Below are 22,184 nucleotides of genomic sequence, written 5' to 3'. Positions count from 1 at the left end.
AATTTAGGTCAAACAATGGGAGGTCCTCTGTGTCGTCCTGTCCAGTGTGAATAGTACAGGCCAGTGACCCATTGAAGAACATCTGAACAGCACCATGTATTTCAACATTGTTGTTCATCTAGTCCCTTTATGACTATAGTTTATCAGCACTTTGAATGGACATGTCTTGCATGTTAATGTACCATGTATCTTTAGGAATGGCTGCACAAGCAACTTTTCACTGCTTCAGTGTTGTATGCAATTCTTAAATCTCAGACTGTGCAGCCTTCCAGTTGGTAGAAACTGTAGCACAATATTTTCTGCTCTGTACAACAAAACACTACAATGTAGATGTTACAAATAAACTGTCAATTCGGTGTATTTTTGTCCAATAAAAATGATCTTTTGTGTATTCTGAATTGTGTAGATGTGATCTGGGTGATCCTGAGCGTAGAGGTTGGGGGTCTGCTTGGGGTCACACAGCAGCTATCCTCCTTCGAGACGGAGTTCAACACTCAGCCGCACCGCAACGTTGAGGGAGACTTCAACCCCTTCGCCTCACCGCAGAAGAACAAGCAAGATGCCAACGAAGAGACCCTAAAAGACACCAGAGGCCCCTGGGTGGCCCCTCTGGACTCCATACAGCAAGATCAAAATGGACTCTCTCACAACTCTGTAAATATTACGCCAAATGGTCTACAAAACAACTTATCAGTAGTGACTTACAGCCAGGTAAGTACATGGGGGTTTTTCCTCCTTTCACGCACGATCAAGCCTTAATTGAATCTTAAATATATTTCTCTGTTCGTGTACATATTTAAGGGCATCGCCCATGTTTCCCCTACCATTATGTTGGGGGAGCCCCCCCCCCCCCACACACACACAGAGAGACACGCTCGCGCATGCACACGTTTTAAACATTTTAAGGGCCAAAAAAACCGTAGCGCAGGCACTGGGACTACGCAGAAAGTGCGCCTGCTCAAAAATGGAGTCCAGGCACTAGGACCATGCAGAAACGCTCCTTGCTTAAGCTCAGCTCTCCTCTTGTGTACTCAAAAATGATTTGATTCAAGCAATAGTTAGCAATGTCAGAGCAACCCCCCACCCCACCCCCAAGCAGGGTGTTTTGGGGGGTTTTTTTGTGTTTGTTTTTGTTTTTTAATATAAATATTTTTTATTTTTTTAAGGGTGTGAGTGATGTCTTCAGACACACTATATTAAGTTAGCTGGCATTATACTACAAATATCCATAGTGAGATCATGCTGGAATATATCACTGTAAACATCGTTAGCTAGCCATAGAAAACGACTTATTTCAAACGAGCACAGTCGACTACTGTACTTCACTCAACACATAAATCAAAGGCGTGATAGGCAGCGGAGAGGTGAGCAAATTACAGAATTCAAGCAATAAGGTATGAGAGGCTGTGGAACAGATGGCTGACAAATTGAAACCAAAATAAAGTGTCTTAGCAGTGAGGCCACAATGAGTCTCCAGAATATCTTCAGTGCTCCTTGATAAGTCTGTGGAACTGTATTAGAGGGATGAACTTTCCTCCAAGATTTATTCCTCATTTATATACAACCTTTATTTAATCAGGTAATTTAATTGAGATCAAGGGTTCTTTTTCAAGAGAGACCGGAGTACAGCAGATAGACCTCAGGTAGGGGTATCTGAAAAACTTAAGCCCTTTTGAGGATTTGTGCCTGTACTTTGTCCCCCACCACCTTTGAAATCAAAATTCTGCCTGAATAGAACACTATCAGCTCTCCTGCTGAAACTGCATCCCCTCAGCACAGGACTCACCACAGGATATTTTAAAAAAAAAGCTATATTATAAAATTGTTCAAAAATAAATGTGAAGATTTAAATGTGACTCCTTTTAACTGTTAAGGTCCAAATGCTCTGTTATAGGATCCATGGGGAGGGGTCTTGCAGGTGACAGTTCTCATCCAGCACCCCAAGCCAGTAAACTCAGGGGGAACACTAAACTGTTTTTAACTGATCATTATCAGGCCTGTCATAACCACAGAATTTTAACTGAATGTTGGCATTTCAGATCATTTAATTAACCTTATCTAAATCTTATAAAAGCACAAGTATATAAGCCTTATTTAACAGCCACACCATGCCAGACAGCAGCATCTCTTTTGCTGTCATATGCGTCACAGTCCGTAACGACTGGTACAATCACATTGATTTTTCATACTTTCTTGAAAGCCTCCAGAATAGCTAGCTGTCAGTATAATAGCAGCTTCTTTTGTCTTTCCACAATCAACAAATTGGGTGGGTGTCATGTTCATGCATGGTTTGGGTGATCCATATAAACTTGTGGCAAGACCCCATTTGACCAAGGCATTTTGTTTCACAATTGATATGTTATTGAGCTTCTTTCCATTCAATTTCAAAGCAGAATTTAACCACTGCAGTAATGTAATTTGCTTTTTAAATGCCACCTAAATCTGTGCTATTTATTTCAGTGGCTGGTTACTAAAATTATCTAGGCGTTAGCAAAGGCGTGGCAGATAAAATTAAGGTTTTTATGTCTTTGTACCCTGATCAAATGTCTCGCATCAGTTTTATTTTGATTTCTTTTTCCTAGATCTTGGTAACAAAGTAATGTTTAAAATTTGTAGTTTTCTTTTTGAATGTACGAGTTAGGCATGTAACAATATATGGTGCGACAAATTTATGATGATTTTGAATCGATGAAATAAAAAATGAATCACGATTATCAGGCTGCATAATCTTAGTTGTTCCTAGCTGTAATTACATTACTTTACATTACAGGCATTTTGCAGACACTCTTATCCAGAGCGACGTACGACAAGCACACACACCGCTACTTGGCACCTGGGGAGCAGTTGGGGGTTAGGTGCCTTGCTCAAGGGCACTTTAGCCATGGATTTTTACTGCCGGTCCAGGGAATCAAACCAGTGACCCTTTGGGCCCCAAGGCTGCTTCTCTAACCTTTAGACCATGGCTGCCCCCATTGGTTTTATTTTTAATTGTTTAGACAGTCCACTCACTCCAATCCTTGTCGCTGGCAACAGTAGGGAACTCTGTCACGGCGCTGGGCGGCACGGGTTGTCAGTTGGGCCTCTGAGGTGGTCTTGCCCCGTCTTAGGTTGTGACGCCACTTGTCTCAGTCTGCGGTCTCCTGGAACCAGGATGAGGGGTTGATGCCATAACACTTGACGTCATCTTTGGCACAGTCTTTCCATCTTTTTAGGGGTCTGCCGTGGTTTCAGGAGCCATTCTTGAGTTCTCCGAACAGAAGTTGTTTGGGGATGCGATGTTCTTCCATCCTGCGCACGTCCCAACCATCTCAGCCTGTTGCCTCTTAGCATAGTTTCTACTGTGGTGGTCTTTGCTCTGGACAGGACCTCCTGGTTTGTGACATGCTGCCACCACCTGATATTCATAATGCGCTGGAGGGACTGCTGATGGAATACCTCAAGCCTGTGGATGTACTTGGCAAGGGTGGCCCATGATTCACTACCATAGAGGAGCGTTGGGAGGACGACAGCTTGATAGACTGTGAGCTTTGTTGTAATAGATAGCCCTGATCTGTCCCAGCACCTGGATTTGAGGGACTTGTATGCAGCTGCAGCCCTTGATATTCTCCTGCTGATTTCATTATCTAGTGATGCATCATCACTCATTACACTACCCAAGTAGGTGAACTCGTTGGCCCTCTTGAGCTGATGGTCATCAAGCATGACTGGAGGAGGGTCTGCACAGTTTTGATGTAATACCTCTGTCTTCGGCTTGCTGATTGTTAGCCCCCAACTATTGCATGCACTCTTTAGTGAGTTGGTGGCTGTCTGGAGATCTTCAACATTATCAGTAGCAACAGCTGCATCATCAGCATATAGAAATACTCCCATGGTGGTGGTGGGCACCGACTTGTTCTTCAGGCGTCTGGTATTAATCAGTTTGCCATCCTGCTTGTGCTTGATGGTCACCCCAAAACCTGGCAGCTCCTTGAAGGCATGCCTGAGTACAAAGGTGAAGAACAGGATAAACAAGGTTGGTGCAAGAATGCATCCGTCTGAGCCCGGCTGTTACTTCAAATGGGTCTGTGAATTCTCCATTTATTGAGACTCTTGCTTTCATGCCATCATGGAAGTTCCGGATGATGTTAACTACCTTGGCTGGGATCCCAATTTTTAACAGCAGGCTCCACATGAGCGGTCTGTTGACAGTATCGAAGGTTTTCACCAGGTCCATGAATATTATGTGGAGCTCATGTTGTTCCCTGCTCTTCTCCATGAGTTGGCGTAAGGCAAATATGTCATTCGTGGATCTGTCGCCTCTAAAGCTAAACTGAGCTTCAGGTAGATGTCGTTCGACCAAGGACCAGGTTCTGTTCAGTATGACCCTTGCATAAAGCTTGCCTACCATAGCCAGTAAGGTGATAACTCGATAGTTACTACATGTGAAGTGACACTCCTTTTTGTAGAGGGTAACAGTGTCTCTGTCTTTAAAGTCCTGAGGGACCCTTTCCTCTTCCCAGATGGTAGTTAGGAGTGAGTGCAGCTCTCAGAGTAGGGGTTCTCCACCAGCCTTGAGGACATCACTGGGGATGGAATCAGGTCCTGGGGCTTTGTCTTGGGCCAGCTGCTTGAGGGCCTTTACGAGTTCTTCTATTGTGGGGACGACTTCTTCCGGACTGGTGATCACTTCCTCTTGTGGAATGTTGTCAAGCGCAGTGGGGTCAGCAGTGCTTTGCTGGTTCAGAAGATTGCTGAAGTGCTCCTGCCATCGGCCGAGAATGTCACTCTTCTCTGTGAGGCGGTTGCCCAAGTTGTCATTGATGGGGCTGAGGCCAGATGTTATTCTCTGCGTGACTAATTTGATTGCCTTGAAAAACCCTTTGGAGTCATGACGCTCAGCACAGGATTCAATATCTTTGGCTTGGTCAAGCCACCATTTGTTTTTCATGTTGCGCAGTTCTTTCTGGCACTTGTTCCTAGCTAGTTGGTGTCTGTGTTTAGACTGTGGGCTGTTTTCACTGAGGTATGCTTTGAAAGCTTGGTGTTTTCCCTCAAGTAGTGTCTTGGTGGTGTGGTCATTTTCATTGAACCAGTCGTGATGCCTCCTTTTCTGGATGCCTAAAGTTTCCTTGGATGTGTTGTAAATGGTGTTCTTTAGTATATCCCAGTGCTCATCAAGGTCTGAGTGATCGATGTTGGTAAGATCATTGGCAAACTTCTCTTGGAGCTTTCGTCTGGTGTCCGGGTCTTTTAGAGCATTGGTGTTCAGTCTCTTCAGACCTGCATTTCTTCTAGCTTGTCTTGAGATGTGGAATTTGAGTTTGAGACATGCACAGACCAACCTGTGGTCCGTCCAACAATCAGCACTGCACCGCACATGAGTGTCAATAACCTCGCTCTTGAAATGGTGGCTGACGATGAAGTTGATCATATGCCATCTGTTGAATCAGGGGTGCTTCCAGGTGCCCTTGTGGATGTCGGGATGGGCAAACAAGGTGTTAGTGATGGTAAGTCCAAACCTGGTACACATCTCGAGAAGCATGTGGCCCTGTGAGTTAGCATCTCCGAGACCTTGCGGGCCGATGGTGTTTGGCCATGTCGCTGTGTCAGATACTACTCTGGCATTGAAATCACCCAGCAGAAATAATCTATCACCTTTGGGGCCTTTTGACAGCAGGGTTGACGGTTGATTGTAAAAGAGGATCTTCTTTTCCATGGGCCTCTTGAAGGTGGGGGCATAGACACTTGTAATGGTGGCGTTGCAGTGTCTTCCAAGTTTAACTCGCATGGTCATCATCCTCGAGTTGACACCAGACCAGCTGATGATAGAGGGACACAACTTTATCTTCATAACAATAGCAACTCCTTCCATTTTTGGCTGTTCACAACTACGACCAGAGTGGTAAAATGAGTAGTTGCCATCGGTAAACTCTCCTTCTCCCGGGATGCGGCACTTGCTCAAGCCGGCAATGTCGATGTTTAGTCGCTCTAGCTCAGTTGCAACAAGAGCTGATCTTTGCTCTGGGGCCTGACGGCATGATGTAGAAGCGTCTGATAGTGTGCACACATTCCAAGATGCAAGTTTGACCTGAGATATGATGTTACGTGCACATCTGGGTGTGTCAGAGACAGGGGTTCCAGGTGGACTTGCCCGAGGCTCGTCATAAATGCCAGATGGCTGCCCAAGCATGCAAAGTGGAGGTTGTTGTCATTGTCTTTGTGTAGAGTTTGTAGCGGGTTTCAGGTTTCATGAGCCGAGGTTGCTGGCCTTTGATCACGAGCAAGCAGGCTGCCCACTTCCGTGCTTGCGTCCTTCACTAGTGGTGTCGCAGAGTGGAACTACGAGAGCCACATATCATTGTGACATATACTTATGAAGCGGTCAAAGAAGGAGTCAGCGGGCTGGCACCTGGCGGTACTGACCCAAGCATGCTGGCCAACTAGAGTTAGCATGTAGCTCTATTGCGCCCTCAAAGGTGGTATGCTCAGCACACTCTCCATAGCTGACCCTTGGTTCCTGTTGATGTTACTTGTTGCGTGCCAATGGAGCTCATCCGCTCAGGTGCTGTGGTACCTCCATGCTTTGTCAGAGACAGGCTGTTGCGCTCGAGGCTCAGTTCTGACAGGGGCATGGACCCTAGACTGTTCTTCGTCTGGTCTCACACCCTCGACCGAGTCCGGCAAGTTTAAAACTACCGGGGACCCGAAGGCCCCCACCGGCATACACTCTTAGGGTCATAGACACTCAAGCTGCTACACCTCGGCAAGGTAACAGTCTCCGTAGCAGAGACTCCGTAGTTTTATTTTTAATTGTTCAGACAGTAAAGGGTGCAATAATGTAAAATAGTGGAAATGCACGACTTCACAATAGGCAGAAGTAACACAGCTCTGTTTTTGTGGCCTTGCACAAAAAATGGGTCTAAAATGGGAAAGTTGTTGTGTGATTGACTGTACAAATAGATTTAACAAGATATTGGAACTATCTTTTTACAGATTGTTAAGTAAAGAAAAGAGAAGAAAAATGGTACGTAGAAAAATATTCATAAAAGTTTATTAAGAAAAGGCCCATCTGTTTTAACTTTCTCACTTTTAATCAAACCAAATATTTTAATTAATATTGTCCACCAATGTTTACAAATGTGCATAATTATTCATCATTGCTTTTTAAAAAAAATCAAAAGTTGTTTTTTTTCGTTTGCTTTTGGTGGTGGGCTTTTTTTTAAGCTAAAACAAGATTGAAGTTGATAAATAGGAAAATGTTGCAGTTTTTTTGATAATTTTCATTAAATTTTTTAATTTTCAAAAATATGGGAAAATTGAATTGTGAACCCAATATTGTGAATTGGGTGAGTCATTACATGCCTAGTATGAGTTCACCTGTTCAGTAACTTTCACTTTAACAGCATCACTCTGATCTCATATAATGACTGATAGCATGGCAGCAAATAGAAATACCACTTGAATTTTATGCAAAGGTGCTTATTATTATGCTGTGAGTATGCAGCCAGAGAAATCTTCTGTTTTCTGTGTGGGCAGTTCTGGGGAAACTGCTGCTGTTGTGTGGGGGTGTTTTTTTTTTGTTTTGTTTTGTTTGGTTTTTTTTAATAGATCAATAACCAGAACACAATATTGAAAACAAGGTGGCAAATTTAATTTTAAAAAATTGTTGCCATTAGTTCTCATAAACCTGAATATAGACAAGACTAGTTTTTCCTATTTTCAGTCAAATATTTTTGATCACTGAAAATTTGATCAAGTCCAGTGCCCCAATATACACTGATCGGCTGTAACATTAAAACCACTGGCATGTGAAGTGAATTACATAAATTATCTCATTATTATAAATATTATGCTGTAAAAGTCAGTATTAGGCACCAAGTCAACAGTCAGTTCTCGAAGTTGAAGTGTTGGAAACAGGGAAAATGGGCAAGCATAAGGGTCTGAGTGACTTTAACAAGAGCCAAAATGTGATGGCTAGATGACTTGGTCAGAGCATCTCTAAAATGGCAGGTCTTGTCTGGTGTTCCTGGTATGCAGTGGTTAGTACCTACCAAAAGTGGTCCAAGGAAGGACACCCAGTGAACTGGTGACATGGTTATGGGCATCCAAGGCTCACTGATGTGAGTGGGGAGCGAAAGCCAGCCTGTCTGGTCTGAACCCGCAGAAGTGGGTACTGGAGAATGAATTGCTTAAAACAAAAGTTAATGCTGGCTGTGTATATGTATTAAAAATTAATACAAATTTATGGCAGTTAATCACAATTACTGTAGCAAAATCTACTTCACAATTCCTTAAAAATACAAAAAAAGAACATTTTGATTATTCATATTTTTAGGTTTCAGCTACCTAAATCTGTCAAACTAGTTAATGCAACTTTTGAGTTGCTTTGTCGTGCTGGAGTATAAGAATGGTGGTAATCAAAATATCACAAGCTTCCATGTTTAGCATTTTATGTTGTGGAGGACAACAGGTCATGAGATTAAACATTTTCTGCACGGTCATCCTGACGGTGCTTCATGAGGTGGAAATAAATCTGTTGCATCATGTCATAATTCTCATTCCAAACATGTTATTTAATGACACTCTCTGCTTAATAAACTGCAAAACCAACTCTTCGTCGCCCCCCGGATTTGTGGTTTAAAGTAAAAGGAAGTGCCAGTTTAACCTGACAAGCATGTGATTTTAATTAAAGTTGCTTTTTCCTAAATAAGTTCTAAAGATGTGTTTTGTTGGTATTATTTCTGTGAAGGATGCATTAAATTTGTTGCACCTATTGATGTTGGTGTTTTCTCTTATGAAGTTAAGATTACTGATGCATTTTATACATTAAAGCCCAATGCTTATCTGCTAAAACAGTACAGACAATGTAATTTCTCATCACAAATGCCTTAGAGTTGGATCAGGTATGAAAAAGTATGAAACCGGACGTGTTTAGCACAGTTAGAATAGTATTTCTTCTACTTACCATGACGCTGTATCTAGTGGTTTTTGATCTATGCCACATGTTGTGAAAGAGGAAGTAAAATGCCATGGATATCTAATCAGAAAAATGGTTAACATGAAACCAGTTAGTAAGTGTCTGTGGTGTTAAGATATGCCGCTTTTCCACTACCAATGCAGCTGAGTTGGGCTGAGCCGTGCCGTGCTGAGTTGGGCTGAGTCGAGCTGAGTGGGGCTGTTGGAGTTGCATTTCGACTACAACCACGCTGAACCGTGCTGGCTGGAAGTGGGTAGACACATTGGGTGGAGTTAGCGAAAGTGGGTGGACGTCACGTGATGTTAGGCGGCGCAAACAGTGACATCAGTGACCTTTTAAGCGGTAGTCTCACGACCCGGATAGTAAACAATAAACATGGAGGACATGGAGTCGTTAGTGTTGCAGGTCTTGGTGCTGTGGCTTGTTGTCACCGACAGCGCCAACAGATACTGGCAAGAGCGTATAGATGAGGCGAGGCGCATAAGGCTTCAGGAATTCTCGTAATTCGTAATTCTTCTCCTTCCGGGTTTACGGTGTTTACATATCCCAGCATGCTCGCGGGGCGTGTGTGGGCATGTGAGGACACTCCTCCTCACCAATCAGTGCACAGGGGAGTGTCTCCTCACGCCCCTAGCCCCACTCGGCTCGGTTTGGCTCGCTTCAGCCCCACTCCAAAACCGTGTGAGTTTGGGTGCCGAGTAGGGCTGAAGCGAGCCGAGTCGTGCTGCTCTGAGGTAGTCGAAACGCGAGCCGTGTCGGGCTGAAGTGAGCTGAAAAAGGGTAGTGGAAAAGGGCCATATATGGTCTTGTTGCACTAAAGTTCCTTTATCTGGCCCTGCAGTTTGTAGTCATTCTGTATGAATATGTAGGTGCAATAAGCTTATCAAATCAGTCTCATGTAAAAAGGGATCAATCATTAATTCAAGCGTCTAATAGTTTATAGCTAAGCTGTTAAAATCAATGGAATAACTTAGTGATGTTGCTATAGTTTATTGATTATTGTAGCTCTAATGTAATATGTTTACTCTAGATCTATAACATTCATATAACAACCAAATGGGTGAAGTCAATTAGAATACTTGGTTGGCATTCAGTGGATGTTGTAACAATAAACAGGACACAGTTTATTCCAAAGATACCATTTATTGAAATAGCTGACATGAATTAGCAAACTGATACTGATCAGATATAGCAACAATAGCAGCCAAGGAATACTTCAATATAAATGGTGATACAATGTATACAAATAAGAATCAGTAGTGTATATAATAATTAAGGCACTAATGGTGATCAGAAGTAATAAGCTGTATGCCAGTGTTAGTGTAGGGGTGGGTGGATGTTAAAATGTGATAGGGAAATTGTGTGTGTAATGCAAATGGAATGCGTGAGCCTTGTGCCAGGCCGCACCCAGAAGGGGATGGTCAACACGGATAGCGTGCGAAAGAGTGACAAAGGAATCTGTAATTTAAACTAGTCCAGCTAGGCCTTAAACCCAACTTCTACTTTAGCTACTCCTGAAATCCCAATGTTGAGAAGTGTAGTACGACAGAGGGAGTTAAAAAGAGAGAGAGAGAGAGAGAGAGAGAGAACGCATGCACAATCTAACTAAATACAGATAGTAAACAAAGTAAATCAAACAACACGCGGTCTAAGACTGACTTTCATGTGAATCAAAATACGTACATTTAAACCATGAACGAATTCAAATAAACACACTTCACATTAACTAGCCACAACTAAGATTAACAATTACCCAGATGCCAGCCTTAATTGAGATCGCTCTTGGTTGGCGGCTGAAAGTGTGCCTTCTGTTATCCGAAGACAGTGTGGAGCACAGGTCCAGGGAGAAAACAGTTCTGTTCCTTTCACTTTTACAGCTCATCAGCTGAAGATTTGCGGTGTTCCATCGGTCGTTTGATGATCTGGAAGGAATCTTGTTTATAGTTCATCGACGTTGAGAAAGGGAAAAGGGATCCGGTCGCCTTTTCTCTTTGAAATACTGCATGGGCTGCAGTAACTAACCGGTTCAGTTATTACAACTATGCGCAGGTCAAATACATTGAACTTTGGCTAAAGGTCCGGTATCAATAGCTCGTTCTTTTGTTCTCTGTCCTTCTGTAGCACTGATGCATCGGCTTCTCTTTCACGCGTGGAATCCACCGCCAGGGAGAGAGAATTTTGATTTCGCCGCGGGTTTTAAGCACAGTTGTGACGTCACTGTATTTGGTATCCGGTATCATCTCTGTATCCAAAACCATTACAGGGAGTCAGAAGAATGGGTGGAGATGGAGCATGGCATTGAGTACAGGGATTGGTGTGCTCAATGCTGTACAGTGAAGGGGAGAAGATGGTTCATAAATGGTTACTATAGCTACGGGCATGGCAATCCATCCCTACATCCCCCCCCCCCCCCCCCTTTGGTCTCAAGACTGGGGTTCTTCCATAGTCCTTGAGAGCAACAGAAGGCTGTATAGTCCATGTCCGTAGTCCACTCACGCTCTTTCAGTCCTGAAAACATTAGCAGTTTATACCGGCTTTGGCATCTGGGCACATATAAGGCTGTGAGCATCTGGGTAGATATGTCTACTATTGGTGTAACTAAGCAACACTAAGTAACTATGAGGTAGTCTATACTTTTAAAAGGTTACATTTCAAAATACATTCAACACACTTCAAGTATATTTTCAAGTATACCTGGAAAGAGAAACAAAGAGGTGTTAGTTATAGGAGTTAGCAAGCCTATTCTTTGGGAAGGTTGGCAGCCTGCGATGAGAGGGTGTACCGGACACTGCAGTGCTTCCAGCTGTCGGGTACGTTAACTACGGAGTTAAGTTTGGTTTGTAGTGTTTGTATGTGTTTGTATAGCATGTATGCAATTCCTGTCGTCATGACCCAGCCACTGAGGAAGAGTCCCAGGACAACCAGACTGACAGCATGTCTTAGATTAGATGACTGTCTGCCTAATTGGTTTGAGAATATGGTTTTTAGTCCAGCTGGTTCCAGATTGAACTTTACCATTTTAGTCCCTTCATCCAGGAGCTGCTGTTGAAGGGTGTCATCAATGCTCATGACCTTGGAATGCATCTATCATTTTAATTTCGGTCTGATCTCTATTAGGCTTGAGGTGATGTAACGCAGTGTCATCTATATGAATGGTAGCGCCCTGTGGGACATTTGAGGAACACCGTCTGGTTGGGAATTTTCATCTTAGTGACTGTGTCATGCCAGGCGTAAGACATCAGGATTTCAGTGTTTGGGGTGTTAACTATCCATCGATTACCTACTCTTTCTACCCTAGTTTCAGCGCTTTCGTCCTTGATGGACATACTACCGACACACTTTTGTTCAGAGGCATCGGTTCTCAGTCCACACAAATGCTCAGTCGTGTCCCTAATGAATGGGTTGCTTGGGCAGACCCAGTGTACATCTTTGGTGGAGGTGCACATGTTCAAGTTAGGGATGAGGTAGAGAGATGGATTGTCATCGTGGTACGCTAACATGGGTGGTGTTTTGATATTTATGTGGCCGTTGTCTTTCCAGAAGCCTACATTTAGGACAGATTTCAACCTATAGATGTTCTGTCTCTCAATGATGGGTAGATTAAGTATGAATCCTATTTCCAGGTCTTGCGGGTTAACAAATATGGGAATAGCACTGCCAAGACTATATGCCAGGTGTACTTGTGAGGTGTATACATTAGTGATGGTAGTAGCTTTCAGTATGTTCTCAGCCATGCTAAGAGGAACTAGGTAAGGAGGGATTTTTCCACCACTTAAGTTGTTAACTGAGCTACTAACTTCTCTCAAGTTCTGTATCAGATCTCTAACTACACGCACATAGGTTATATCTGACCGTACAATTCCTGACAATGTTTAAAGCTTGCAGGGCGTTATTTATTAATGCTGAGTGCATGTTGACTATGAGAATGGTTCCCTGCAGGGTTCTGCCTAGGCCCTGAAGGACAAGCAGCCTCTGTTGGATTTCTGGCATCTCATCCCTAAGAACGCCCACTTCTCTCCTAATAGCTCTCAGGCTAACTGAATTGGCTGCAGAGAGACCGACTGAGAACAATGACCCGATCGCAGACGCTGCTGTTAGCAGTCCTCTGAGGAATCTTTTCTGGTGTTTGTTGCCCCCCAGTTCTTCCTCAGTTACTAAGAATTTCTGCAACTGGTCCAGCATGTGAATGGTGGTCCGCCGGGCATGTTCAATGGTATCCTGGGTTTGACCCTCGGGCCTACCTTTGGCCAAATTTTGGGGGCACCTTGATATGTTTGTGATACACGTCCCAGGGGTCTAAAGAAACGTATATCTGCTGGGTATAGATATGGCAGTTGGTGAGGAATTGTCCTGGAGGGTGATGCCGGTGGGAGGTCCGGGTTCTACCACGTCACTGGACTTGCCCGATCGTAGGGTAAGGAGGATGCCAAGGATCCAAGAGAGGTTCATTCTGCAATGAACAAAGGTTTCGTTACCTTGAGTTGAGTGGTACTGGGTGAAAACGGTGGTGCATGCCTATGGGGTTAGTGACGCATGCAAGAGAAAAAGAGAGGTGGCCGCTACGGGTTATTCCCCCCCCCCCCTTAGACTGGGGACTGTTTAAAGAGTCTGATTTGATTTATATGGACCCATTTATAAGCCGGTGCCTGGTTTGGTTTTGACATCCTGATACGATCTGCAACTGACGAAAGTTTGCCCACGATCTCATAGGGGCCGGATCAGTTTGGCAGGAACTTTCTCAAGATTCCCACCAGCTTGGTGAAATTGACATACAAGACTATCACCTATCTGGTATTCGCGATCAGACGCTTTCTTGTGATAGTATGCTTTCTGTCCCTTTACATTTGTTTCCAGGTTTTTCTAGGCCCAGGCAAATGTGGACTGAAGATGGTGTCGTAAGTCTACTACATATTGGTGTGTGGTGTGTGCAGTGGCCATGCTCACATCCTCAGGCCTGTACAGAAGATGCAGCGGGAGAGTCCTCTTCCGGCCTGTCATCATTTCAAAAGGTGTGACTCCTGTGGTGCAATGTGGAGTGGATTTAATGGTCATCAGCACCAAGGGAAGTTTCACATCCCAGTCTTTACCATGGCTGCTGACATACTTCCTGAGTATGCTCACGATTGTTTGATTGGCACGTTCCACCTGACCTGACGACTGAGGATGGTAGGCAATGTGGAACCTTGCCTTGACACCTAACATTTTCCACAGAACCTTTATCACCCCAGCTGTGAAATGAGTGCCTCTGTCTGAATCAACAGAGAGAGTGAGACCCCACCGGCTGAAGACGTGGTTCATCAGCAAGAGAGCTGTGGTTTCGGCAGTGTCGTTGGGTGCTGGAAGGCATTCAACCCACTTGGTGAAGGCAGAAGTGACGGTGAGAAGGTATCTGTTACCCCACGAAGACTTGGGTATGGGACCTATCCAATCCACTTGGAGATTGGACCAAGGAAATGTGGTCCCTCTAACCTGTAAGGAGGCCCAATTTAATGGCCGAGAGGGTCGGAACTGGCAGCAGACTAAACACCCTTTGACATAGTAGTATCCTTGATCATGGAGGGCCAATAGACTACCTGTTGGAGGGTCTGATACGTGGCCCTGGTGCTCCTATGGCCCCCGCATGGGGTGTCATGAGCATGCAACATCATGACCCCCCCTATGGTCAGTTGGAACAACCCAACGGGGTGGTCCCTTGCCAGGGGGATGATACACTAACAACCCTTTCTCCGTTTTCAGGCAGTGCTGTAAGTTCTGAAAGTGACCTTAAATCTGGAGATTGTTGCAGCATGGGTGCCATGATGGGGAAACTCCTGGGGGTCTGTGATAAACTGTCAGATTCTTTGGATCACTGGCTCCATTTCCTGCATAGAAACTAAGTCCGCATCACCGGGCTGTCGACCTAGACAGATGGTCTGCAACTTGGTGTCAGAGTTCTCGCGACACACTCTGGCTTGTTGGCGGGTAATGGCATTTACTGCGTAACTCTGTTTATCGGGGAGCCATTCCTCTTGGAACTCCCAAGGGGGACCATCCACAGCTCCTGCTTTTGCAAGGTGATCGGCCTCATCATTACCAGTTTTGTCAGGGACAGGCATCTGAGAGTGTCCCTTTACCTTCTTTCAGTACACGGTCATACCACGGTCCGTCACAATCTTATCACAGGCCAAGAAAAGTTCAGAGTGCTTCACATCCTTGCCCCTGGCATTTTCTATACCGTTCTGCTTCCATATGGGAAAGTGAGAAATGAAGCTATGACGGACGGGTATAGTTGGAGTCAGAGCGCATAACTAGCTGCATAATATCTGCCTTGCAGGCCTGTTGTAACACAATGAGCACTGCTGCAATCTCCACATACTGGCTGGTTTTTGCACCGAGTTGGTACTATCGTGGTGCATCAACTGTACTATTCCACCAAACAATGCCCACCCCTGCCTGTACTCTGCTCTCATGGTGGAATGAACAGCCATCTACATAGAGCTTTGGGAGGTCCTTACCGGCATTCTCATCATAGTAATGGTGATTGGAAGGGAGCGGTGGCGAGTAGAGTTTGGTCCTCTGGTTTTCCTTCGCAGTCAGTGGTGGCATCCTGCCAGACCCTGGGTTAAGGCCATCTTGTGGTTCTGAGCGTACTTCACCTCAATGTCATAGCCTTGTAGCACCATCATCCATGCAGTGATGCGGCTGTTGGACACGCTCCCTTCCCTTAACCTTTGGCTGTTCAAGAAAGAGACCGGCTGATGACAAGTTTTGATGAAAACTTTCGGACCACCAGTGTAGCTGCGGAAATGCTTGACGGCCCAAACTGTTAGCAGGGCTTTCGCACAGTCTGAGAACTTCAGTTCTACGTCCTTCAGGGGGTGGCTAGCATAGGCAATGACCCGTCTATCTTGATCATATTTCTGTGATAGGGCAGCACTATGGGCCGAGAAGCTAGCCTCCAGATAAAACTCCTTATCCTCGTCAGGATAAGCGAAGCATGGTGCAGAGCATAGTTTCTGTTTTAGCTCCTGGAAGGCTGGTTTGTGAGAGCTTTCCCATTGGAACACGCTATCCTTCCGGAGAAGTTCAGTAAGGGGTCTAGTAATCTCGGCATAGTCCTCGATAAATTGTCGAGAGTAGTTACAGACACCTAAGAAGCTTCTGAGCTCCAAAACGGTGGTCGGAGCCTTGATATCTTGAATGGCCTGAACTCTCCCTGTTTGGGGTTCAATGCTATTCGCACCAACAAGTAGTCCAACATATTCGACCTTGGTACGGCACTATTGTCCCTTGGTGATTGACCGCTTCGCTCCAGCATTGGCAAGCTGGTTAAGCACATGTCAGATCTCAATCAAATGGGCTTTGAATGTTTGTGAGCGTATCAAAAGGTCATCGACATAGATCAAGTTTCTGCGAGCGGCAGCGTCACTCATAGCTTTGTGGAGGAATATGTTGAACTCCAAGGGGGAGTTCGAATATCCGAATGGGCACCGATTCCATGTGAACTGTCAGTTGCCAAAGGAGAAGGCCAGCTTATACTGGTCTGCGGGGTCTACCTTCAGGGTCCAAAACCCATTACACACATCGGCGGTAGAGAAAAATTTTGTGTCTCTCACCTTTGAGAGTTCCTGATCCAGATGCATTATCGGCCAGTGAAACAGGGGAACTTGTTTATTTAGCTGCCGGTAGTCAGTAGTCAGGCACCATTTACCGTTTGGTTTCAGTACTGGCCACAAGGGTGAATTATATGTAGAGCTGCATTCCCGAATGATCTGCTTCTCCAACAAGGTATTTAACGTTCCCTGAATGGAATCTTAGGCTGCTAGGGAAATCCTGTACTGGCGTACAAATGTTGGGGGCGCGTCTGGGTCCGTTGGGATCCGTGCGCTGTGGAGATCTGTGACTCCACAATCATTGGAATCTCATGACCAGATATGTTGAAAGTCGTAGAAGAGCTCGTGGAGCTGCTGTCTGAGTATCCAGTGTTAAAGCATCAGCCTTAACAAGCTGTTATTGGACTTAAAGTTCAAACCCAGGATAGGGTTCTCCTGGTGGAGGAACGGTGGCCTCTTGTGATGAGTCGGTACTACCTGGCTGGGCAGTGAGTGCATAGACAACCATGTCACTTCCCGCGTCTGGGTTGGCACTGCAAACGTTCATTTTGCAGCGACTCATGTGGGACAATGGTAATTAACTTGTTAAGAAAAGTGGAAAATGTCTGCCCAGGGCATCCGGCATCCACCAAGGCAAGCAGCAGTTCACCGATCGCTGGTATAGTCAGTTCGAAGTCATGAAAGGAGTTAGCAATCAATAATCCTAGGGGTCGGCGTGCAGTCACGGAGAGTGAGGCGCTGGTCAGGTTTTTCACCAGCAGATAACCAGAGCAGTTATGCAATTCAAGCAAGGGGGTACCACACATGGTTAGACTGAGTTCAAGGAAGAATGGTGAAGGTTGAAAGAATGCCTGTGAGCCAGGGAGCTCTTGTCCTTTCAGAATCACTAGTCTAAGGGGGAAACCCGCTGTTCTGGCCGGGATCACTACATCGAACTCACTCGCTACTTGGCATGCTTGGGGAATAGTCTGTCCAGACCGCATGCGTTCTGGATCCGCAGTAAAGGGGTAACTCTCGATGTTAGCTTGGGTCAACAGTATATGGTTCACCATATCCAGCTGCGTTCCCAACCTGACGAGGCTATCCTTCCCAACAAAGAGTGAATGAGGTAGCTGGGGGGGGGCTACATTCATGAAGTGTGTGAATTCCTTTGCCCCAATCTGCAGGGATAAAGCACAAACACCGATAGCTTTGATTGGGGTCTGTGGTTGACCCACAGAAAGAAGGCGGTGGCTCTTGTGCATGAAGGAAGGGCCAGGGGTGCATTGGCATAATCTGTCATACAAGGTTTGACTTATAACAGACTTCTCAGACCAGAGCATTAAGGCAGCGTCTTGTATTGCTACACCACTGACCTTGACATCACCCCTTATGAGTGGGCAGTATGGTGTTAGCTCTGAGTTCCCAAAGGAACAAAGAAAATATTCATGGTCCTCCAAAGAACATTGGCCACCCGGGGATGCAGGCTGCCTACAGGGAAGAGGACTCGATCTCCCCGGTGTCTCAAGACCCGAATACCGGAGATCAAGTGTGGCAGGAGCTTGGGCCCTAGGAGGGCTTTGTTGCATCTGGTGGGAGGCAATCCTGTCACAAAGAATGTGTTTTTACGTCCGGCTGGACCGGCAGGTCTCGGGGCGGCAAGTTGTGCCCAGAGCTGCCCACGCCGGCAGTCTGTGAGTGAGGCCAGTCTGTCCAGCAGATCCTGACCAATGAATAACTGCTTGGTGTCAAAGGAACAGATGTAAATTGGATGGGACAGAGTCATCCCCTGAAAAGTGAGCTCCAACTATGCACGTTTTGTGATTGGTGCTTTGTTCTGGGTGTAGCTGATGAGGTCGATGTCACAAGTCTTTGTGCGGACTGGCTTACCACAGGAAGACCTCGCTTGGGCAGCCTCAGCAAAGGTATCTGCGCACATGAGGCTAATCTCCGACCTAGTGTCTAAACAAGGCTTGGACATCTATAATGCCTTCGGCTAGCATGGACGTGTAGATGCGCTTAGCATTACCTTTCTGGACCAGATCACCTAAGAACTGCAAAAGAGGTGCATTGTGGGTGCTAGACCTGACTAACAGGGGAGGCCCAGCCTCTGGATCGGTTTCTGGCACTGTTTGGGTCTCCTTCGCAGCCCACATAGTAGACCCTTGGTGGAGCTGGGGAGGGATCCCGGCCTAGTCACGTGGGAGGAGGAGCCTTATCACCTTTCTCTGGGTGACCCTCTGGATCCTTGAGGGAGCCTTTTATATGATGTAGCAAGTTGCTTCTTGACGTCAGCCACGAGCTCCTTCAAGGTTTCTATTTCTGCCCCAGGTTGACCCTTGGGTTCGGTCTCTTTGCCTTTGAACCCACGCTGGGGGCCATAACTGGACTGATCATTTGGTCTTCTATCAAAATGATTTTTCTGCGGCTCATTGGGATAACAATCTTGTTGTTGATTACCTTTCTCCTGGTGGGTCGGTTCCCTTCGTGGGTGACGGCCATCTGGCTTGCTCGGGTCCTGGGTACCATAACCAACAGCACTCCTGGGCTCGCCTCACTGGCTCTTCCGCCCGCCCTGTTGGTGGTTTTGGGTGGTTAGTTTTCCGGTTTACCCTTCTGACAATACTTTGCAGCCCCCCAATTCCAACAGTGTGCTACCCTGAGATTGTACGTTGAGCACCCTTACATCCTCATCCAGTCTGTCGGTTGGGTGCACAACTGTCTCCCATGTCATCTGGGCAATCTGTCTGATTTCCTGCATTGTTTTCTTATGTTGTCGTCATGTTAGCATAACGTGAGTGCACACACATGGGTGAAGGTTGTGCAGAAACAAGGATCTGAAACTTGGGTCTTCTTCCAGGCCTGGTGCATTTCTGCCTTGGAAGTAGGCGTTCCTCAGTTGCCTGTAGTACTCTCGCGGGGGTTCTGCTTGTTTATGCCGAATTTGAATGGTGCTGATGGTCGCCGACGTCTCGTCTGTATAAGTTGAGTATTCTTCGCGCAGAACCTTGCAGAGTCTGGAGTACTTGTCGCAGATACAGGGTGGCTGGGTTTCAATGAACGTTTCTACTGGTTGTCTTCTAGATAAACTTCAGTTTCTCCCTTGGTTTGGCCTGGAGCAGGTTAGAGAGGCAATGTTCCACTTCCCTGAGGTAATCTTCAATGCTGGAGTTGCGGCTGTCTGAGTCAAATTGCTCGATGTCCTTTGCAAAGGAGTCAAGCTGGCGCATACAGAGGCCAGGGGAATGGTTCCTTTGTGTCCTCCTGAACCTTTGGGGAGGTTTGTTGTCTGAGCTACTCGATTATGAGTTTGATGGAGGGGGATACCTCACATGGTACTCATCAGAAGAGGAGGAGGAAGAGAACAAGTGTTTGTAAGTAGGGTTTACCGCCGAAGACTTCTCATTCTTCTTCTCCCTTTTAATGGTCGGGAGCTTTGGGGGCCCCTTGAGTGCAGGTGGGCGTGATTCCGCTCCACCAGGATTGCGAGAGGAGGCAGCAGCCTGGCGCTTTGGTTTGGAAAGGGGGGGCGTTTGGCGACCGACCAAGAAATCTTTGGAGTCTGTCTCAGACTCGGCCCCTCTCCCAGCTCCTGGCTCTGTTTCTGCCTTTGCCTCCATGGATGGTGCGTGAAGTACCGCTTGGGCCTTGGCGCGCGTTTTGCGACTTTCTTCCTGGGCCTGGTCGTTGGCAGCTTTCCTGCTAGACCATTCAGCTAGCTGGAGTCTATTGGCACACTCCTTTAGTGAATTGTTGGTAAGCTTGAGTTCATCGTGCAGGGTCTGATTCATTGTCTCTAGCTGGTCATGGCTAGCGCTCAGCTCCCTGTTCTCCCCCCGGAGTGTTTCCAGCTCCAAACGGGTACGTTGGTGATGGAGCAGAAATTACTTGCCTACCACCTCTTGGATGGTGATGACACCGCGTTGGGGGTTCTGCACGTGCTGTATTAAGCTGTCAATCTCTGTCTGACACTCATCCTGGGTTAATTGCCCAAGTTCTTCCCTTTCCTTAGGAGAGATTTTGAGGAGATCAGAGATGAAGTCAGAGGGGGGAATAGGTTCCAGAGGAGGAAGGCTATCCTCCTCATCTCCTGATGTATGTGGGGTACTACGGCGGCTTATCCTGACTGCCTGGTTCGGGCACAGACCTACACCTGACAAGCTAGTGACGTGGGCACTATTTCTCTGTCTACCCCTTTTAATGTAAGATAATGTTGTGGCTATGAGGCGACGACAGACAGGCTGTGCTCAAACAGCGAAAATAAGAAAATGCACAGGTGAGGCTTCTAACCTGTGGCTCTTGTTTACGATCACTCTCAAAGTATGCCAACTAACTATGGCAACCATACTTGTTTCTACCAATGGCTACTTGTTGTACAGTCACTTACTCCCTACTAGCTGTGTTCACCGTATGACTGACACACAAGCCTGTTAGTTAAACAACACTATCACTACACTGTAGTTAGCCCAAAATGCACTCTGGTATAGCCTTGGCAATTCCACTTGACTAGCCTATTACTGAGTAGAGGCCTGGAATGGCTCAACACTAAATGTATCAGTTATTGCTACAAAAATCACTGAAGCCAACAATACCAATACTCACACGAGGCACCAAAATATGTAGGTGCAATAGGCTTATCAAATCAGTCTCATGTAAAAAGGGATCAGTCTCATAAATTCATTAATCATTAATTCAAGTGTCTAATAGTTTATCAGAATCAGAAGCACTTTATTGCCAGGTATGTTACACACACGAGGAATTTGACTCCGGTTCGACTTAGCTTTCATAGTACAGACAGAAAGAAAGTATAGGAGGAAAAAAAAAAACAGAGTCTCACTGCAGTGAACTCCAGGGGGAGAATCGCGTTTCTACAGCGACGGCCTTGAAGGCAGTGCTGGCTGGAGAGCCAAGATAAGATTGGAATTTGTTTAGACTTGAGATGGGTAGACGTGTCCTTTTTCGCTTAACCTGCTTGTCCATTCTGGCCACCAAAATGATCCATTTCTCTTTGCAAAGCCATCAACTTCTCCGTGATGTTATCAATGTTGCGACTCAAGTTCTGAATAGCCACAGTCCGAGTGCCGACAGCTCTGCCCACTGCCTCAATCATGTCGGGCAGCTTTGTGGGGCTTTGAACAGCTGCCACTGTTAACTAATTTCCTCGATACACCAGGGCAATGCCAAGTCCAATCAGGAAAAATCCTGTGATCATGGTTGCGAATAGGTAAATATCCTCAATGTCCTCCACGGAAAGAATCACCAAGCACATAAGGATGGCGAAAACTAAAAAAAATCTTGACTGACCACCGAGCCTCATTAGCCGGTTAAAGTCGGTTAACCTATGAGTTTAAACAGGGATGCAAACGGCGCGCCTTTTGGTGGATGCCACCTTTTTCACGGCTGAATCGTGCAGATCCGTTTTTTTTTTTTTTCGGGGGGACGTTGGAGTGTCTGAATAATTTCATCAGAGTAAATTCTGTATTAAAATTACTAAATAAGCAAATGCCGTTACAGTCCATGAAACATGGGAAGTATGAGAAGAAAACAGTAAATCAGAAAGCTGCGCACGTTCTCGCGGAAGCTGCGCAAATGTGCGCAGCTTTCTGATTTACTGTTTTCTTCTCATACTTCCTATGTTTCATGGACTGTAACGGCAT

The 22,184-nt window shown here is 45.8% G+C and overlaps 1 protein-coding gene across 1 annotated transcript in view; it reads left to right on the top strand.

The window, feature by feature from the left end:
- Window positions 1–22,184, top strand: part of ilrun (inflammation and lipid regulator with UBA-like and NBR1-like domains) — a 109,969-nt gene that overhangs the window by 77,997 nt on the left and 9,788 nt on the right. Inside the window, exon 4 of the mRNA XM_060918236.1 lies at window positions 407–711. Within this exon, the coding sequence (XP_060774219.1) occupies window positions 407–711 (305 nt within the window). The remainder of the gene's footprint in view (window positions 1–406; window positions 712–22,184) is intronic.

This window comes from Neoarius graeffei, chromosome 4 (assembly GCF_027579695.1).
Source record: "Neoarius graeffei isolate fNeoGra1 chromosome 4, fNeoGra1.pri, whole genome shotgun sequence".
Classification (NCBI taxonomy): Eukaryota; Metazoa; Chordata; class Actinopteri; order Siluriformes; family Ariidae; genus Neoarius; species Neoarius graeffei.
This window is presented reverse-complemented; position numbering and strand designations above follow the sequence as displayed.